Source organism: Meriones unguiculatus, chromosome 18, assembly GCF_030254825.1.
Source record: "Meriones unguiculatus strain TT.TT164.6M chromosome 18, Bangor_MerUng_6.1, whole genome shotgun sequence".
NCBI lineage: Eukaryota > Metazoa > Chordata > Mammalia > Rodentia > Muridae > Meriones > Meriones unguiculatus.
In genome coordinates, this window is record NC_083365.1 from 13,328,170 (window position 1) to 13,343,085 (window position 14,916).

Sequence of the window (14,916 nt, forward strand, 5' to 3'; positions counted from 1 at the left end):
GATCTGTAATTCAAAGACATAGCTGGGTTTCCATGTTTGCATCTGGGCTGCGATGGCAGCTTCCAAATACTCTCCACTGCCTTTGTGAAGGAGACACCAGACACAGCAATGTCCTCTCCTGCTGGATCTCAGAGTCAACCCAACTATACTATTTGTTTGAGCTTCACTCCCGTCTACCCTTCAGGAAGGGTCTAGGAGCCTGACACCTTGGCGACAGCTGTGCTCCCAAGTACAAACAGAACCAGCAAGAAGGCATAAAAAATGCAAATCTTTGAAGACACACTCTCAATACCAATTTTCTACCTCTGCCTTTGCTATGGACACTTCAGAGCTCCTAGATTTCTCCTAGTATTTTTATATTAGCTGATATCAAGGTTGCTTCCCCAGTGATCCTGTTAACTTGAAAATATCCTTGGACATGCACTCAAAATACCTGCCAATCATTCGCATGGCTGTGCAAAGAGGACAGCTGAAGTTACAAACAGCTGTCTACTTCAAAATGACCTTCCTCTCACCCTTGCAAAGCTGCCCATTCCTGTGCTGCAGGGGTAGGGTTAAAGTGTCAGGTGGGAGGGTCACTCTGGGCATGCTTTACCCCTCCTGGTTGTCTGGGTAGGTCAATGGTACCACAGCATGTTAGTGAGTCCTGCAGGTGGGAGTGACCCGCATGATGACTGTCTTTACAGTCTTCTAGCAGAGATCCCCACAGAAGGGGAGGTGTTCCAGTGGGCTACAGCCCTCCTAAGCACTGAGTACTTGGGTATTTGGGGTCATCTCTGGGTACACACTCCAAGTCCCAGATTGCTTTATAGACAGTAACACCTGGATGATGTTGACACCTGGATGGCTAGGAGCATGGAGCCCCTGCCACTACCACACTGTTACCTGCAAGTTGGGCCCACTCATGTTTCTTGCATACCTTACTCAATCCTTCTATCCTTCTATCCTCTTCTGCAAGCTTGTTAAAACAAGGAGGTCAAGACAGAGGTAAACAAGGTCCTAAGAAAGTAAGATTCGGTGTGGTGTGACCAATTCTCCTGCCCTCAATTTCAGTTTCTGCACCTTTTTTGTTTTTGTTTTTTTTTTGAGACAGGGTTTCACTGTGTATACCCCTAGCTGTCCTGTAACTAGCTCTGTAGATCAGGCTGTCTCAAACTCAGAGATCTGACTGCCTCTGCCTTCCCAGTGCTGGGATTAAAGTCATTCGCCACCACCGCCAGGCCAGTTTCTGCACCTTTTATGGAGCGCTCAGTGGCTCTAATGTTAGAACAGGGTGTCCAGAACTTCACGGCCTGTGGCCTGCAGGGCCAGGGAAGATGGCATGTCCAGGAGAAAATAAACGGTGGTCCCTATCTATGATGGCTCTGTCCTCTGGGCTTGGATTTGTTGTATAAGACACAGACTGCTTAAAGAGATAAGTTAGGGTGCACATACCTACAATCTCAGCACTTGGGAGGCTCAGGCCACCTTGGCTACTGGGATTCAATTCCAGATCTTCATTTGGAAATAATATGAAATGGCTAGTCCATGTACATTTTTAAACCCATGTTCCTGCAGTGTTTTCCTGTGGGGACTTGGGTGATCACACCGACAAGTCCCCAGTTCCACAGAGGTCATGGTATGCATGGGCTGAAGACCAGACTGGAGAGTCAAGAGCTGCTCAGCGCAGCAACACTTACTTCACAATGCCGTAACCCAAGCTCACAATGATCACAAGCAGGCGAGCCAATGTCCTCTTAACTGCAGATATCAATTCCGCAAATATCAGTAAACCTTGGGCTGAGGGGTGAGGAAAACAAAAAACAATTGATTACGTGTACTTTTGGAGGCCTTCTAAGGCTCTAAAAAATTATCTGTGTAATGAACGACACTGACAGCAGACTAATTAGCCATCTGTGATTTACAAGCCCTTTAATCCAGCTGATGTTCCTGGCTCTGTGGAAGCAACACTATCTCCTGAAGCCTCACCACAGGTCTCATCAGCTCTATTAGGAAGTTTTCTTATGTCAATCTGAAACCTACCAGAGCTCCCCTCCCTCTTCATGTCCAGAAAATATCTGAAAGCCAGCAGCCTCTGAAGTTCTTTTTCCTGCGTGCCTTCATCACTTACTCATTTAAAATGTTCATTTATAGTAGTAAAGTACTACCCTAGTATGTGCAAGCTCCTGGGTTCAAACCCTAACCCACAAAAAGAAATGAAAGTGTTCACTGTGTTTCTGCTATATGACCATGAGAGTAAAAGGCACTTTGATCCCTATCTGCATAGACTTTGAACTCTGGCTTGGCCATGTAAGCAGACACAACTCAGCATGGGGTGTGTTGCATGTGACACAGTAACCCTGGGACTAGGAGAAAGATGTAATACACCTAGAGGTGGAGTAGTAACCAGTTTGGAGACCTCACAAAAAGGTGACATGTGAATGAGGATTAAAGTGGAAGTATGTGGGGGAAGGAAAGGGCCAAACAGCAGCCCTGGGAAGCACAAAGAGGGAAAAAGCATAGGGCATATGCAGGAGAGTGCAATGTCAGATGCCAGGAAAAGAGCTTAGGCTGAAGGCCAGGACCGCGCATGGCTCCTGGGATTCTGTTACAGGGTCTAGACTTAATGCTGTCCTGCTTAAAGCAGGACATCAGCAATAGTAAAGAGAGAAGAGGGATTGGTAAACTCTAGCCCAGGGGCCAAATCTGGCCTTGCACAGTTCTGTAGTCAAGTTTTCTCATAACACAAACATGCTTATTTGTTTAATTGTTGTCTGTGGCTGCTTTTCACAATGACAGAGCTGAGAAGCTACAGCAGAGACCATGTAGTGTGCAAAGTCAAAAATATTTACTGCATGGCCTTTACAGGACTCTTCAAACATACTATCAGCGACCCAGAGTTTCTTTGCTAACCTCTCTGCTGACACCTGAGATGAAGGACTTGGATTCCCTGATGGCTGCAAATGGCACTTCATCTCTCATGGATGTCTGGTTTTTGCTGTTCTTCAGCTCATACCCCTCTTACTCTCTCTAGGTAAGAGATCCTTACCAGAACAGAAAGGGGATGAGCTGCCTTCTCTAACCCTCAGTCATGTTTCAACCCCAACCCTTTATCACCAGATACTACCTCAACCCACTCTTGACAACACTTGGGAAGTCAGGGCCTCTGTAAGTTCCCCACCTCTGGGCTACAGCAGCACTTCACTGACTCAGAGCACACACGGGAACATTTCTGTTCGTGTCTGCACAAGCCCAGACAGAGCAGGAGCAACTCTACCAGGCCGTCCTCCATGTCGGCCCTCTGTTTAGTCTTTTGCAGATATGCTTTCAGCCTTTCTATTTTGAGAAATTTCAAGCATTCCTCAATGGAGAAAAATCAGTGTAATAAATTTCTATGAATCCATCTCAGCTTCAATAAACATCAACTTGAGTCCAAAGTGGTTTCATGTATATTTTAATTCAGTTTTTCTTTTCTTTTTTTATGGAGTTGGCTAGCATCACTATGTCTGTTAGTAATCTACGACAAGGTCATTTGTAACTGCACTCAAAAGGACATTTTTACCCCTTGAAATCTTCTGTCCCTTTCCAAAGTGTCAGTGGTAAGACTGAATCCTCACTTCTCTGGCCTGTCTGACTCTATCCTCTATTAGCCTTGCCAGCTGCAAACATCCCCGTGTGCAAACCATGGTAGTGCCTCCTTTGGTCACAGGAAGCTCTTGCAGGGTGAAGAGGAGAGCACAGACTACAGATACCACACAGTTTGGTGCTAACTCATTTTACTCTCTGGAGCTAAAGAGCTTTTCTTTTTCAAAAAAGAGGGAGGAAAAATCAAAAGCATTGGTGACACCTAAGGTACCCTTACCCACATCTTGGTATTGTTTTAATACAATTAGAGGATGGGGATTTTCTTTTTCCAGAAAGAAAAATGAAGGGAAAATCAGCAAAAAGAATACAATTGGAGAGAACATGTGCTAGCTCAGATGATCAGGGTCCTACTCTGACACTCTCAGCTCTGTGGAGGCTTGAGGGTGTGCATGCCTATACACTAGAAGATCAGGTGTCCTGATGGACCACCCTCCACCTCAGTCCCCTGAGACAGTCTCTGACTGAACCTGCAGTTAGGCCGCTGGCCAGCAAGCTCCATGGATCCCCACGGTGCTGTGGCTGTAAGCTCATGTGCAGCCATGCCTGGTACTGGGCGTGGGTACTGGGATTCTGCCTCGGGTCCTCACGCTTTCTTAGTGAGTGCTAAATGCCCTGAAACCATCTTCCAAGCCTCCTGGCTTTCTCTTGTTGGCGTCCATCCTCTTTACTGGCAACAGAGCTATTTGCAAACCTATGTACAAAAGGGGCCTTCCTACAGCTAAGTTCACACTAGCTAAAAGACACTACACACAACTCATGGAAACAGTCAAAACTTACTTGACAGTCCAGTGCTGTTGATGTTCTGGTATTCACTGTAAAAAACTGCTTTTTCAAGCATTCCTAGGAAAATAACAGCTGCGATCCAGAACTGGATTCTTAATATATCCTTCCAGTAACAGGCAGACCACATCAGCCAGAGGACACCATATAATATGTAAACAATACACATCACCATGTAAAACTGCAGGGAGAGAAACAACATTAGCCTCTGGCCTTTCTGATTCTAGAGAGCTGACATCTCGAGTCCCCCACCATTCATTTCTTAGTCACTCTGGAAGCAGAAATAGAGGGCATGTCAAAGCATTACCTACAAAAACATTATTACTACTGAACTCTTAAGATTCTTTAAAATTCATTTGGAAAAGAAGAAGAGAAATACTCACAATCATTAGCGGCCAGTCTGATGCAGAAATATATCCATGAGGCCCAACCATAGAAAGAGAAACTAGTGACAGCAGCAAGGGGGAAGGATAAGAAGAAATACAAGAGTTAATTAATAATCAGATTTATAAGAACATTGTCAACAAAAGTTCATTCCTCCCTAGCTATTAAAAAAGTATTAGTATTAAGATAAGCATCAAGTTTTAAGTCTTCAAAATAGATGTATGGCTAACAAATTCTTCTTTGAAAGACACGTTTCAAACAGATAATATAGATTCACATTAATGACAAAAAAACTATAGAATACAAATAATGTATGCATAAGGGTTAACTGTACCATTTAAATCCCAGCTTGCATCTGTTTTTTCCGTTTTAATAGAAACAATGAAGATATGGAAGCCATCTTTCTGGGTCCTGGCTACAACATCCTGCAATAGGGAGAATAAGTCACTGTTCTTTGAAACAGATTAGTATATGAGATACAGCTATATAGATAACACTTTCAAACCGTTTTGATAACTGAACAGATAAAACAGAGGGAAGGAATGGCAGGCAGGAAAGGGAAGACTCCGCTGCCATTTACTTCTTACCCTACCCCCCATACCCTAGAGAGGGGGTGAAAGAGTCTCAGCCTCAGTATCCTCTACTACTTAAGCTGCAACAGGTTCCCCGTGCATTCTCATTCTGTGTTCAAATATTTTTCTGGGTTGGTGTGGGTTCAAGGCCAGCCTGGTCTATATCAGTAAGTTCCAAGCTATCCAGGACCACAGAATAAAAAATAAAAATCTGACAAGCAGAAGTGGCACAAGCCTTTAATTCCAGCACTCATGAGGCAAAGGCAGGCAGATCTCTGTGAGTTCAAGGACAGCCAGAGATACATGAAAAAGACCTCTCTTAAAAACAAACAAGCAAACAAAAAACACTAAAAATATTCTAATATTGGAATTCTCATATTCCATCCTAATATTACCAAACATTCAAGTTTAACAAATGTTGTTTTTAAAAAACTGAGTTGAGAGAAAAGTGCGATAATGCCAAGAATTAGTCAGACTAGCCAGATAGCTTGAGTCTGAGACAAGTCTGGGCAGCAGTAAGACTGTGTCACAAAACAAAATATAACCACAAAATTGTTCCTCAGTCTCCACAGGGGATGGGTACCAGCACTGACCCCAATATGTACAAAATCCTTAAACGCTCAAGTCCTTTATATAAAATGCCATGGCATTTGCATGGTCTATACACATCCTCCTGTGTACTTAAAATCATCTCTAGATTATTTCTAATACCTAACAGAATGTAAATGCTTTGCAAACAGTTGTTATATCAGATTGTCTAGGGAATGACATGAAAAACTTCTATAAATGTTTATGCAGAATTACTTTTCTGACTGTTTTTGATCTGCATGTGCTGTATCTATGGACTAAATGACTCAACTGTCTCAGGGCGCTCTGTTACCAGCTGCTCCACTAACAAGTAAAGCTGTCCAGTGGAGGTGGAGAGATGGCTCAGGGCTAAGAGCTCTTGCTGCTCTTCCTGAAAACCAGAGTTCAGTCCCCAGCACCCACATCAGGTGGCTTACAGTGGCTGGTAACTTCAGCTCCAAGGGATTTCTACTCGATACACTTGTAGCGTGCACGCACACGCACGCGCGCGCGCACACACACACACACACACACACACTAAAATGAAATAAAAATAAACAAAAAACTAAAACTGCCCCATAATAAAGTTAATGAATCCTTCAACGGCCCTACAAAATCACCATGCACAGTCCACATCCATGGGTATTCTGTCTTCCTTTCATTTCCTACTTCTCCACATAAGATAATCTGTGCAAAGAGTCTGTCCTAGTCACTGCAGTGAATGTCCTCCTATTAGATTTCTGTCTGAAATGGCTGAGAAAAATGTAAAGTCACTCTATGAAAGCTAAATTTAAGCTCTTTATGCCCAATTAAGTCCCACGTATAACTCCTCCTAACCTTCTGTACTTCACCCTGAGGCTCAGGCCTCTTAGTGACTCCCCACAATGCTAGTTTCCCTTTCCTGCTTCGCTACACTCCTGCTTCTCATCGCACACCCTTGGTGACAGCAGCCGCACACTGCCATGCCGTCTTGCACACTGAGAATTGGAATTTAAAAAAAAAGGCTACAGAGCTAGTCTTCAAAGAGATTTTTAAACAAAAGCAGATATAATATCTAAAATACACACAGAAACAAAAGAAAAATACTGTTTTAAAGAGTACCCTTTTTCCAATTTTAGGTATTATCATTCCACAGTCACTGGATTAATTTTCAATCTCAGTATACTTTGTGCATATTGGATTTAATGACAAAAGGGTTTACCGTTGATCCTTCCTGGCTTGAAATATTTCTGATGCCTGTTAGTTCTTTATTCTGGAAAAGAGTAAAACAATTCCATTCGATATTACTACATTTCTGTGGAAAAAAGTAGTTTTTAATAATTACAAAAGCAGTAGAAGAAAACAGATTTACAAGTTGGATATCAGAGAAGAAGTCCCACTGTACTCTGAGCATGAACGGACAAAGTTCACCTTTAAGGCTGGCTTCCTTCATGGAGTGGGTGCTGTTGGAGGAAGTGTAGGAAGAGGCAGGGGGTCTAGGTGCTGCAGTTCTGTACTTGGTCAAAGTCTGAAGTTTCTGAAAATGACTGAGGCACATATGTGTACTTGTATGTATGTTCATTATGCTTCCACATACATTTAAAAAAGAGCTTTAAATCTTTTATTAAAGACATTTTCATTTTAGAATTTTCAGGAAAAGAAAATTACAATGATACATAACCTACCTATCCACATGTCTTAGTTAGGATTTCTGTTGCTGTGATAGACACCATGACCAAAAGCAGCCTGGGGAGGAGAGGATTTAATTCTTACACTCTTGGGTCATAACCCATCACTGAGGGAAGCCAGGGCAGCAACGTGAAGGCAGGACTGAAGCATGGAGAAAAACTGCTCACTGGCTTGTTCCCCATGGCTTGTTGAGCCTGCTTTCTTATACAGCCCATGACCACCTGCCCAGTGGTCCTGTGCTACTGAACTGGGTCCTCTCACATTAATCATTATCAAGGAAATGCCACAGACTTGCTTATAGTCAATCTGATGGAGGCATTTTCTCGACTGAAGTTCCTCTTTCCAGGTAAACTTTAGCTTATGTCAAGTTGGCTTTCCCACCCTACCAAAACAAACCAGGATAGAACATATGATGTTTTATTAACACTTATAACACCACTTGCTGGGAGAAAGAACAAGCGCACAGGAAGAAGTAGTGTTCAGGTTGTTAACTGCAGGTGAAAAGGCAAGACCTTTGGTAAGGGCAATGGATCACTTAACAACACAGATAACAACACAGAGCTTCCTGGCAACCTTGACTAGAGCTGATTTGACAGGATGCTGGGAGCAAAAAAGCCTGAGAATGTGAAGAGAAGAGTAAGAGATCAAAGGGGAGAACAGATCATAAAAACCTTCTGTGAGGCTGGAAGAGAAAGAACTGGGAGCACAGTGGCACACATCTTTAGTCCAGCCACTGGAGGCAGAGCGGGTGGAGCTCTCAAGTTCAAGGACAGCCTTGTCTACAAAGAGAGTTCCAGGTCAGTAAGGAGTACATAATGAAACAATGAGACCGTTTCCAGAGGGGGGGGGATTAAGGAACAGGATACCAATTTCTTTCTTACATCCTAATGCATACATGCAAAATCTAAAACCAAGACTTAAAGACAAGCACCTTCCTTTTGAAAAATACTGACAAAACATTATTCAAGTTTGGTATTTGTATTCACTTCAAATAAAATAAATTGATTTTAACTTAACTGATTTTAACAAGGCAGATACTCACATTTAATGAGGGAAATGCCTGTAAATCACTGCTGCAGTCTAAGTTTTCACTTTTTGTTGTCCAACAGTCAACATTCTTGAAATAAGCACAGACGTCTGCATCATCATGGTTTTGGGACAGCTTCTATCCAAGGTAAAATTCTAGGTTGTAATTTACTACTTCTACACTTTTTTTTTTTCCCTAGGAGATTTAAAACCAAAAACCAAAACCCAGTACACTTCATATCTAAAGAATACCAAGAATGAGCTGGGTGGTAGTGGCGCATGCCTTTAATTCCAGCAGTTGGGAGGCAGAGGCAGGTGGATCTCTGTGACCAGTCTGGTCTACAGAGTGAGTCTAGGACAGCCAAGACTACAGACAGAAACCCTGTCTTGAAAAACAAAACAAAACAAGAAAAGAAAATATGGCATAAAATAAAATATCAAAGAGAAAATAAAATTAACTGTGATTCTAAGTATAAGCGAGGTGACCATACCATTTTAACCATTTCAATGTGTTTACATACAGTATCAGGTACAAGCATAATCCTACTGTGAGGAAAGAGATTAAGACACAACAGTGGGTGTGTGCAGGACTGTTAGTCGAAGACCTTAAAGGCTGAAGCACAGGAAAAGGCTATTTAAGACTAGCCTAGGACATACAGGGAGACTCTGTCTCAAAAACCAAAACATAGCTGGGAATACAGTGGCGCACGCCTTTAATCCCAGCACTTGGGAGGCAGAGGTAGGTGGATCTCTGTCTCTGCGTGTTCGAGGTCAGCCTGGTCTACAGAGACAGTTCCAGGACAGCCAGACTCCACGGAAAATCTGTCTTGAAAAAACAACAACAATAACAAAAATTGAGCTGATCACGGCCTATAAAACAAAGTAAAAAGTAATGTGTCCATATTGTTGCCTAGGAGTAATAGAAAACATAGAAGAAACAGAGCAGCTCATTCACATAGAAAAAATCTAAAAAATATAAAAGAAAACTGAAAATAATAAAATCATTACTTGGCAATTATTATAATAACAACTGATTCATAAGGCAAAACTTATAAAAGGCTGTTAAAATGAATAGATAAATATCTGATGGAGAAAAACCCCAGGACATTTACATAGCTGTAAAAATACTGTTCTGTGTACCAATAAAACATAGTTAACTCTCCAGTGGAAAGATCAACAAATACTTCCTCCTTCAACCATTTAAGTTAACCACCAGACAATGGATATCTCAAAACTGTGTAGAATGCCTGCTGGAAGTACCGACTTGGAATATGATCATGAGGAAGCAGAGACAGACAAACTGAGGGGCATTCTATTCTAAATGAAAAGGCAATCTTACTCAGGCTAGAAGCCAAACATAATGGAGAAGAAATCGTCAAAGGACTCATCAAAGAGCACCTTGCAAGAAGTCATCAGGAGCTCCTGGCACCCAGAAGAGGAGACTCCATTCCTGGCACAGCCTTTTCCTTCCTCTCTCTGCCCTTTCTCAAATATCCCTACTCTTCTCTCCTTAGAGACTGATTTGAATCATGAAATCTAAGTCACCCTCCTAAGGTTCTGGGGTCTCAGCAGCTAATTGTTTCAATGATGTTACATCTCAACTTCCTTCTCAAATTAAGCTGACTTGTCAAAGCTTTTATCAATGGCTCCCACAAGACTGATTTAAATATCACTAACATTTTTTTTAAAGATACTTCACAAGGAGATTACAAAGTTTATAGTTTTGTCAAGAAGCACCACACTCTCATTTGTCTTAAGTCCCAAAATCAACTCAGAGCATTTCTAAAATCATAAGCTTACATCTAGTCTACTCACCTGGTGTGCTATTGATTCTTGACATTTATAATTTTCCCTCCCAGCTTTGTACACACTAAAGACTTGTTTTCACTTACCTCCTCCAGGTCAGAGTAGTCATTGTGACAGGTATGATACTTCAAATGCCACTCTATGGTAAACTTCACAGGTCCAGAACAACTGAATGACTTCACTGGCCAGACAAAGAGTTTTACCGTACATTAATTATATTCTAGTATAAACTGGAGGCCTCAAAAATGCTGTCTGAAACTGGCTGTTTTAATAGTAACATGAGTAAAACATTATCTAATTTCTCTAAATCACTGTAAAATGAGAAGAGTAAATTTAGTAAATTTTAACAGCTACCCAGAGCTTGCTACACCACTCAAATGTAAGTCCAGTGTTGGAATCACTGAAGCAGCCTGGCTTGTTAAGCTGAGGCTTCTATCAGTCTACCATTCTCTCACTCACTTATTCATCCAAAACACGCTGAATGAATTTCTTGCTGTACCATGAAAGGACACAGTCACTAGGAAGAACAATTCCTCTTTATGAACTAAAATGTTGTGGGGAGTTAACAACTGGGCGTTTTTAGAAGTCCAAGAGGCTAAAAACAGGGTGTCAAGGGGTACTGGGTACATGGCATAATCTAGGGCTCCTAAGGCATGTTACCTGGAGGAAGAAAAGCAGGAGTGAAGAGGAGGATAGAGATGCACCCAAGCCTAGTCTATGTGTGAGCTCAGACCAAAGATGACTGCCTAGATATGGTTAAAACAGACTAAACAGTCTGACCTTTAGTTTGAATGCCATAAAGCACCACCAAATGCTTAAAGTTCTAGGTGGTGTGATTAATAGCGAAAAAGTCTAAAGTCAGAGAAAATTCTTATCAGGGTGTCTCATGCCACTACAGTTGTCTTCTCCAGAGCAAGACACCTGGGAGGGGCAGACAAACCAAAATATCTTGTTATAACAGAACCTCAGACGTTTAAGAACAACTCTGAAGAACATGGTGGATGATGAGTACCAGAAGGCAAGGACCATAGAGTACCACCTCAAAGGATGCTAACCCAAACCAAGCACACACAGAAGGCTGACAGAATTTTAGAAAAACAAACAAACAAAAAACGTATCCTTGCAAATAACTAAGTCTTGAATGAAACAACATTCTAAAATGTCAGAACCAGTTAAAAAAAAAACAAAACACTCAGCTTAATGTATCTTAAACTAGTTTATATTAACATTTTTATTTATAATATGTCAGAATTGTATATTAATATACTTACCAGAAAATCTAATATCAGTGGCGTTAAACATGGTTTTCCTGAATATCAAAGGTCCTGATTTCTAAAGTAAAGAACAAATACAGAAAAATCTTAATTGAAACTTTCTTTGTTTAAACATAGCTTTATCTTCTAAATGGAACACTCTAGTCCTTGTGATACTATCTCATCAGCATGACTTTATTTTAAAGCCTTCATATCTAGCCTTCAAGTCAAGACATTTTAAAACATAAAACTGGGGCTAGAGAGATGACTGCGTGTTTAAAAATGCCTACTGCTCTTGCAGAGGACCTGAATTCAGTTCCTAACACCCTTGTCCTATAACTTCTGCTCCTGGGGATATGATGTCCTTTTCTGACCTCTTCAGGTACCTGCATTTATGTACATATTCTCTTCCACCCCATACACATAATTAAAAATAAATCTTATAATGTAAAATTGACCACATCCCTTGCAGGCTTAACCTCTTATTACTATGTCTATTCCCTACTTGATGTGGATAAGGGTATGAAGTAGTGGCCCTGCTTTCAAGGATCATGAGTTCAAGGCTGGCCTGGGTCACACAGTAAACTTTGTTGAGGAAAACAAAACAAAACAAAACAAAACAGCTCAAAAAGTCTCAGTTGGGCCTTGGCGATACACAAAACAGAAGGGTTTTGGCCATCATGGTCAGTGCTGCTTGGCCATAACACAAACTATACATTTGCAGACTGTTCTCTTGGCATCAAAGTGAAAGTACTTTTAATAAATAACACCTCTCTCCAAAATGATTTTGTTTACCGCTGTACTTGAGCAGGGCAAAAATCCTACAGACCCCACAATCGAAGCCTGCTCACCTTTCTAGCCATGTTTCATTTCTGGGAAACTCCTGCTGCAAAGACCTTAGCAATCAACCTGAAAACTGCAAACACCTCTCACACTTTTCCTTTGCACCTACTTAGTTCCTTCCTACCTCAAGAACCAGCTCAAAATCTCCGTCCTGGCTGGGAGTGTGCAGCTCACTAGAGTTTGCACAGCATGCTAAGGCTCTGGGTGTGCTTCCCAGTGACCCCGTATCTCCTTTATGCAGCCTCTAGCAGCCACTGTGTTTCAAACATTAGCCACAATTAAAGCCAAACAGTTTTTCCCAAGAATAAAAATCCTGCAAGAAGAAGCCATGCTAAATGAAAGAGCAGTTAGGAATTAAAGAGCACCAACAGGACAGGTCATTCTTTCTCCCTGCCGACAGTTTCTGCAGTAATAAAATCAGCAGCCCAGATCCCTGTGTCTCCAGATCCATGTGTCATAGATATGTTCAATAGGCACACTACACTAACCTGAGTAACAGGCCCATTCCTCACCACGTCTTACACTGCCTGATGAAGAGTCCTCCAGTTACCCGAGCCATCACTCCTTCACGTCCATCCCCAACCCCAGTGCATGTTACTGTGCATGCTTGCCACATGGAGTTCTTCCTCTCCACACCTGCCAGCATGATTGTGATACAGGCCCTCAGCATTTCTGCTTTGACCTCAGCAATACTGCTCTTCTGCCTCCAGACCTGAGTCGACAATTCATCCTTACACGGGAGCCAAAATGATTAGCAGTTCTGCCAAAACCCCTGTAGTGGCTACCTGCTCTTCATCTCCAAAACTAACTACTGATGATCCCAGGGTCTGCTCAAACCCCGAAATGGAAGGGGAGGGCATATCTGGGCCAGGCTGAGAATTAAAAAAAAATAACAATACTGAGTTAGGTGACGTAGTAAATATTTTGGTTCACTTAAAAGGAGACCTAGCAATCCTGTGTCTATGAGCCATAGCGTTCCCTCACCTGGAGCCAAACGGCACTTGCTCTACTATGCAGGCTTCACACTTCCTCCCTGAGGGAAGAGGGAGGCCTACACTCAAGCAGCTGACAGGGCTGACAAGGGTTCTGTCTGAAGTCGTGCACACAGGGAACAACCGCTGGGGTGGAGAGGCTGCCTGCAAGTCATACGGCAGAACCTCAGTGACACAGCTTTCAGTTCTGACCCACGCCAGGGTCGTCCTTGTTCTTCGAGTCACCCCAGTGTACTCCTTGGCTCAAACGATGGACTTCCACGGAGCTGTCACTTTCATCTGTCGCTGTCCTTTTAGAGAGAGTCTCAGAAGGAAAGGCACACGACAGCTACCAATTTTACAAGAGACATGATGTCCAAGCTCAGCTTACTTCAGACATTGTCTTAGCCCTGAAGGTCCGGAATAAAGCTGAAGTCTAGTGAGGGAGGCCTACGGTGACCTTAGCCCCCACATTCTAGAACTTCATTCAACAAACACACCAAGGATTCACCACACTACTTTTGTTCCACTCCTTTTCTTACAAAGAAAACACCTATTCATCTTTTCAGAGTAGCTACACATCCCCAAAAATCAGGGTTAGGCTGACTCCACCAGTACTTGAATGATAATATCACAAGAATACTATGGTGTACATAAGCATCTGCTCATAAATGTGTTGTCCCCGATACTGTCTGTGCTCCTTGAAAGGATTATATCTAAAATTCGTCTTTGCAAGAGCAATAACCAGTTTAGTAAACGGCATATGGTGATGCTCAAACTACTTGCTGATTTTTAACAGCCAAAAGAACCTTTTTCCCCCCCTTTAATGAATTCATGAAACAAAAGAAAGTCTTATTCTCCCTATTCTAAAGGACAAATTCTGACAACTCATTCTAAGAAAAAAAAAAAAAAAAAAAAAGCCTGATTTTTTGCAAAGAAAGGCTTGCTGGCACTACTGGCCTGAGCTACACAGTCAGCCTGACCAAAACATATGACAGTAAAAAAACCACACTTCTCTGCTTGTCAAAAGAACCTGCCATTCGTCCCAGTGGGATTCTTACTATCCAAAGTATGCTTGACAAAAATCTTTAGACACATGCTCAAGCTAAGTAACAGTTTTCATCTAGCTGTTTTACTTGCAGTGTATTTGAGCCTGGAAACACTGGCTTAATTGCATTCACTACAGAAGCAGCAGGAAACTGTTAAGAGTGCTTTAACAAACACTGCCTTTTATTGATGAGAAATTCAGCAGTAGAGATGGGCAGGCCTTATTGTTGGTAAATATGCAATGATAAGTCTCATTCCCTCTGCTCTAAAAGATAAATTTCTGGTAAATTAATCTAAGGAAAATACAAACTGGCCTGAGGAACACAGGAAATAAACTCAGCCTGACCAAAGCATATGGCAGTCAAAAAACAGCGC

At 42.0% G+C, this 14,916-nt stretch overlaps 1 protein-coding gene across 2 annotated transcripts in view; it reads right to left on the reverse strand.

Moving 5' to 3' along the window:
• Positions 1-14,916, reverse strand: part of Tmem87b (transmembrane protein 87B) — a 36,356-nt gene that overhangs the window by 20,146 nt on the left and 1,294 nt on the right. For both annotated transcript variants that reach the window (XM_060371838.1, XM_060371837.1), the window contains exons 2-9: positions 11,699-11,759; positions 10,514-10,608; positions 8,638-8,760; positions 7,129-7,179; positions 5,123-5,213; positions 4,788-4,849; positions 4,402-4,585; positions 1,680-1,779 (exon numbers count right to left, since the gene is read on the reverse strand). In XM_060371838.1, coding sequence (XP_060227821.1) covers positions 1,680-1,779; positions 4,402-4,585; positions 4,788-4,849; positions 5,123-5,213; positions 7,129-7,179; positions 8,638-8,760; positions 10,514-10,608; positions 11,699-11,759 — 767 coding nt within the window. The remainder of the gene's footprint in view (positions 1-1,679; positions 1,780-4,401; positions 4,586-4,787; positions 4,850-5,122; positions 5,214-7,128; positions 7,180-8,637; positions 8,761-10,513; positions 10,609-11,698; positions 11,760-14,916) is intronic.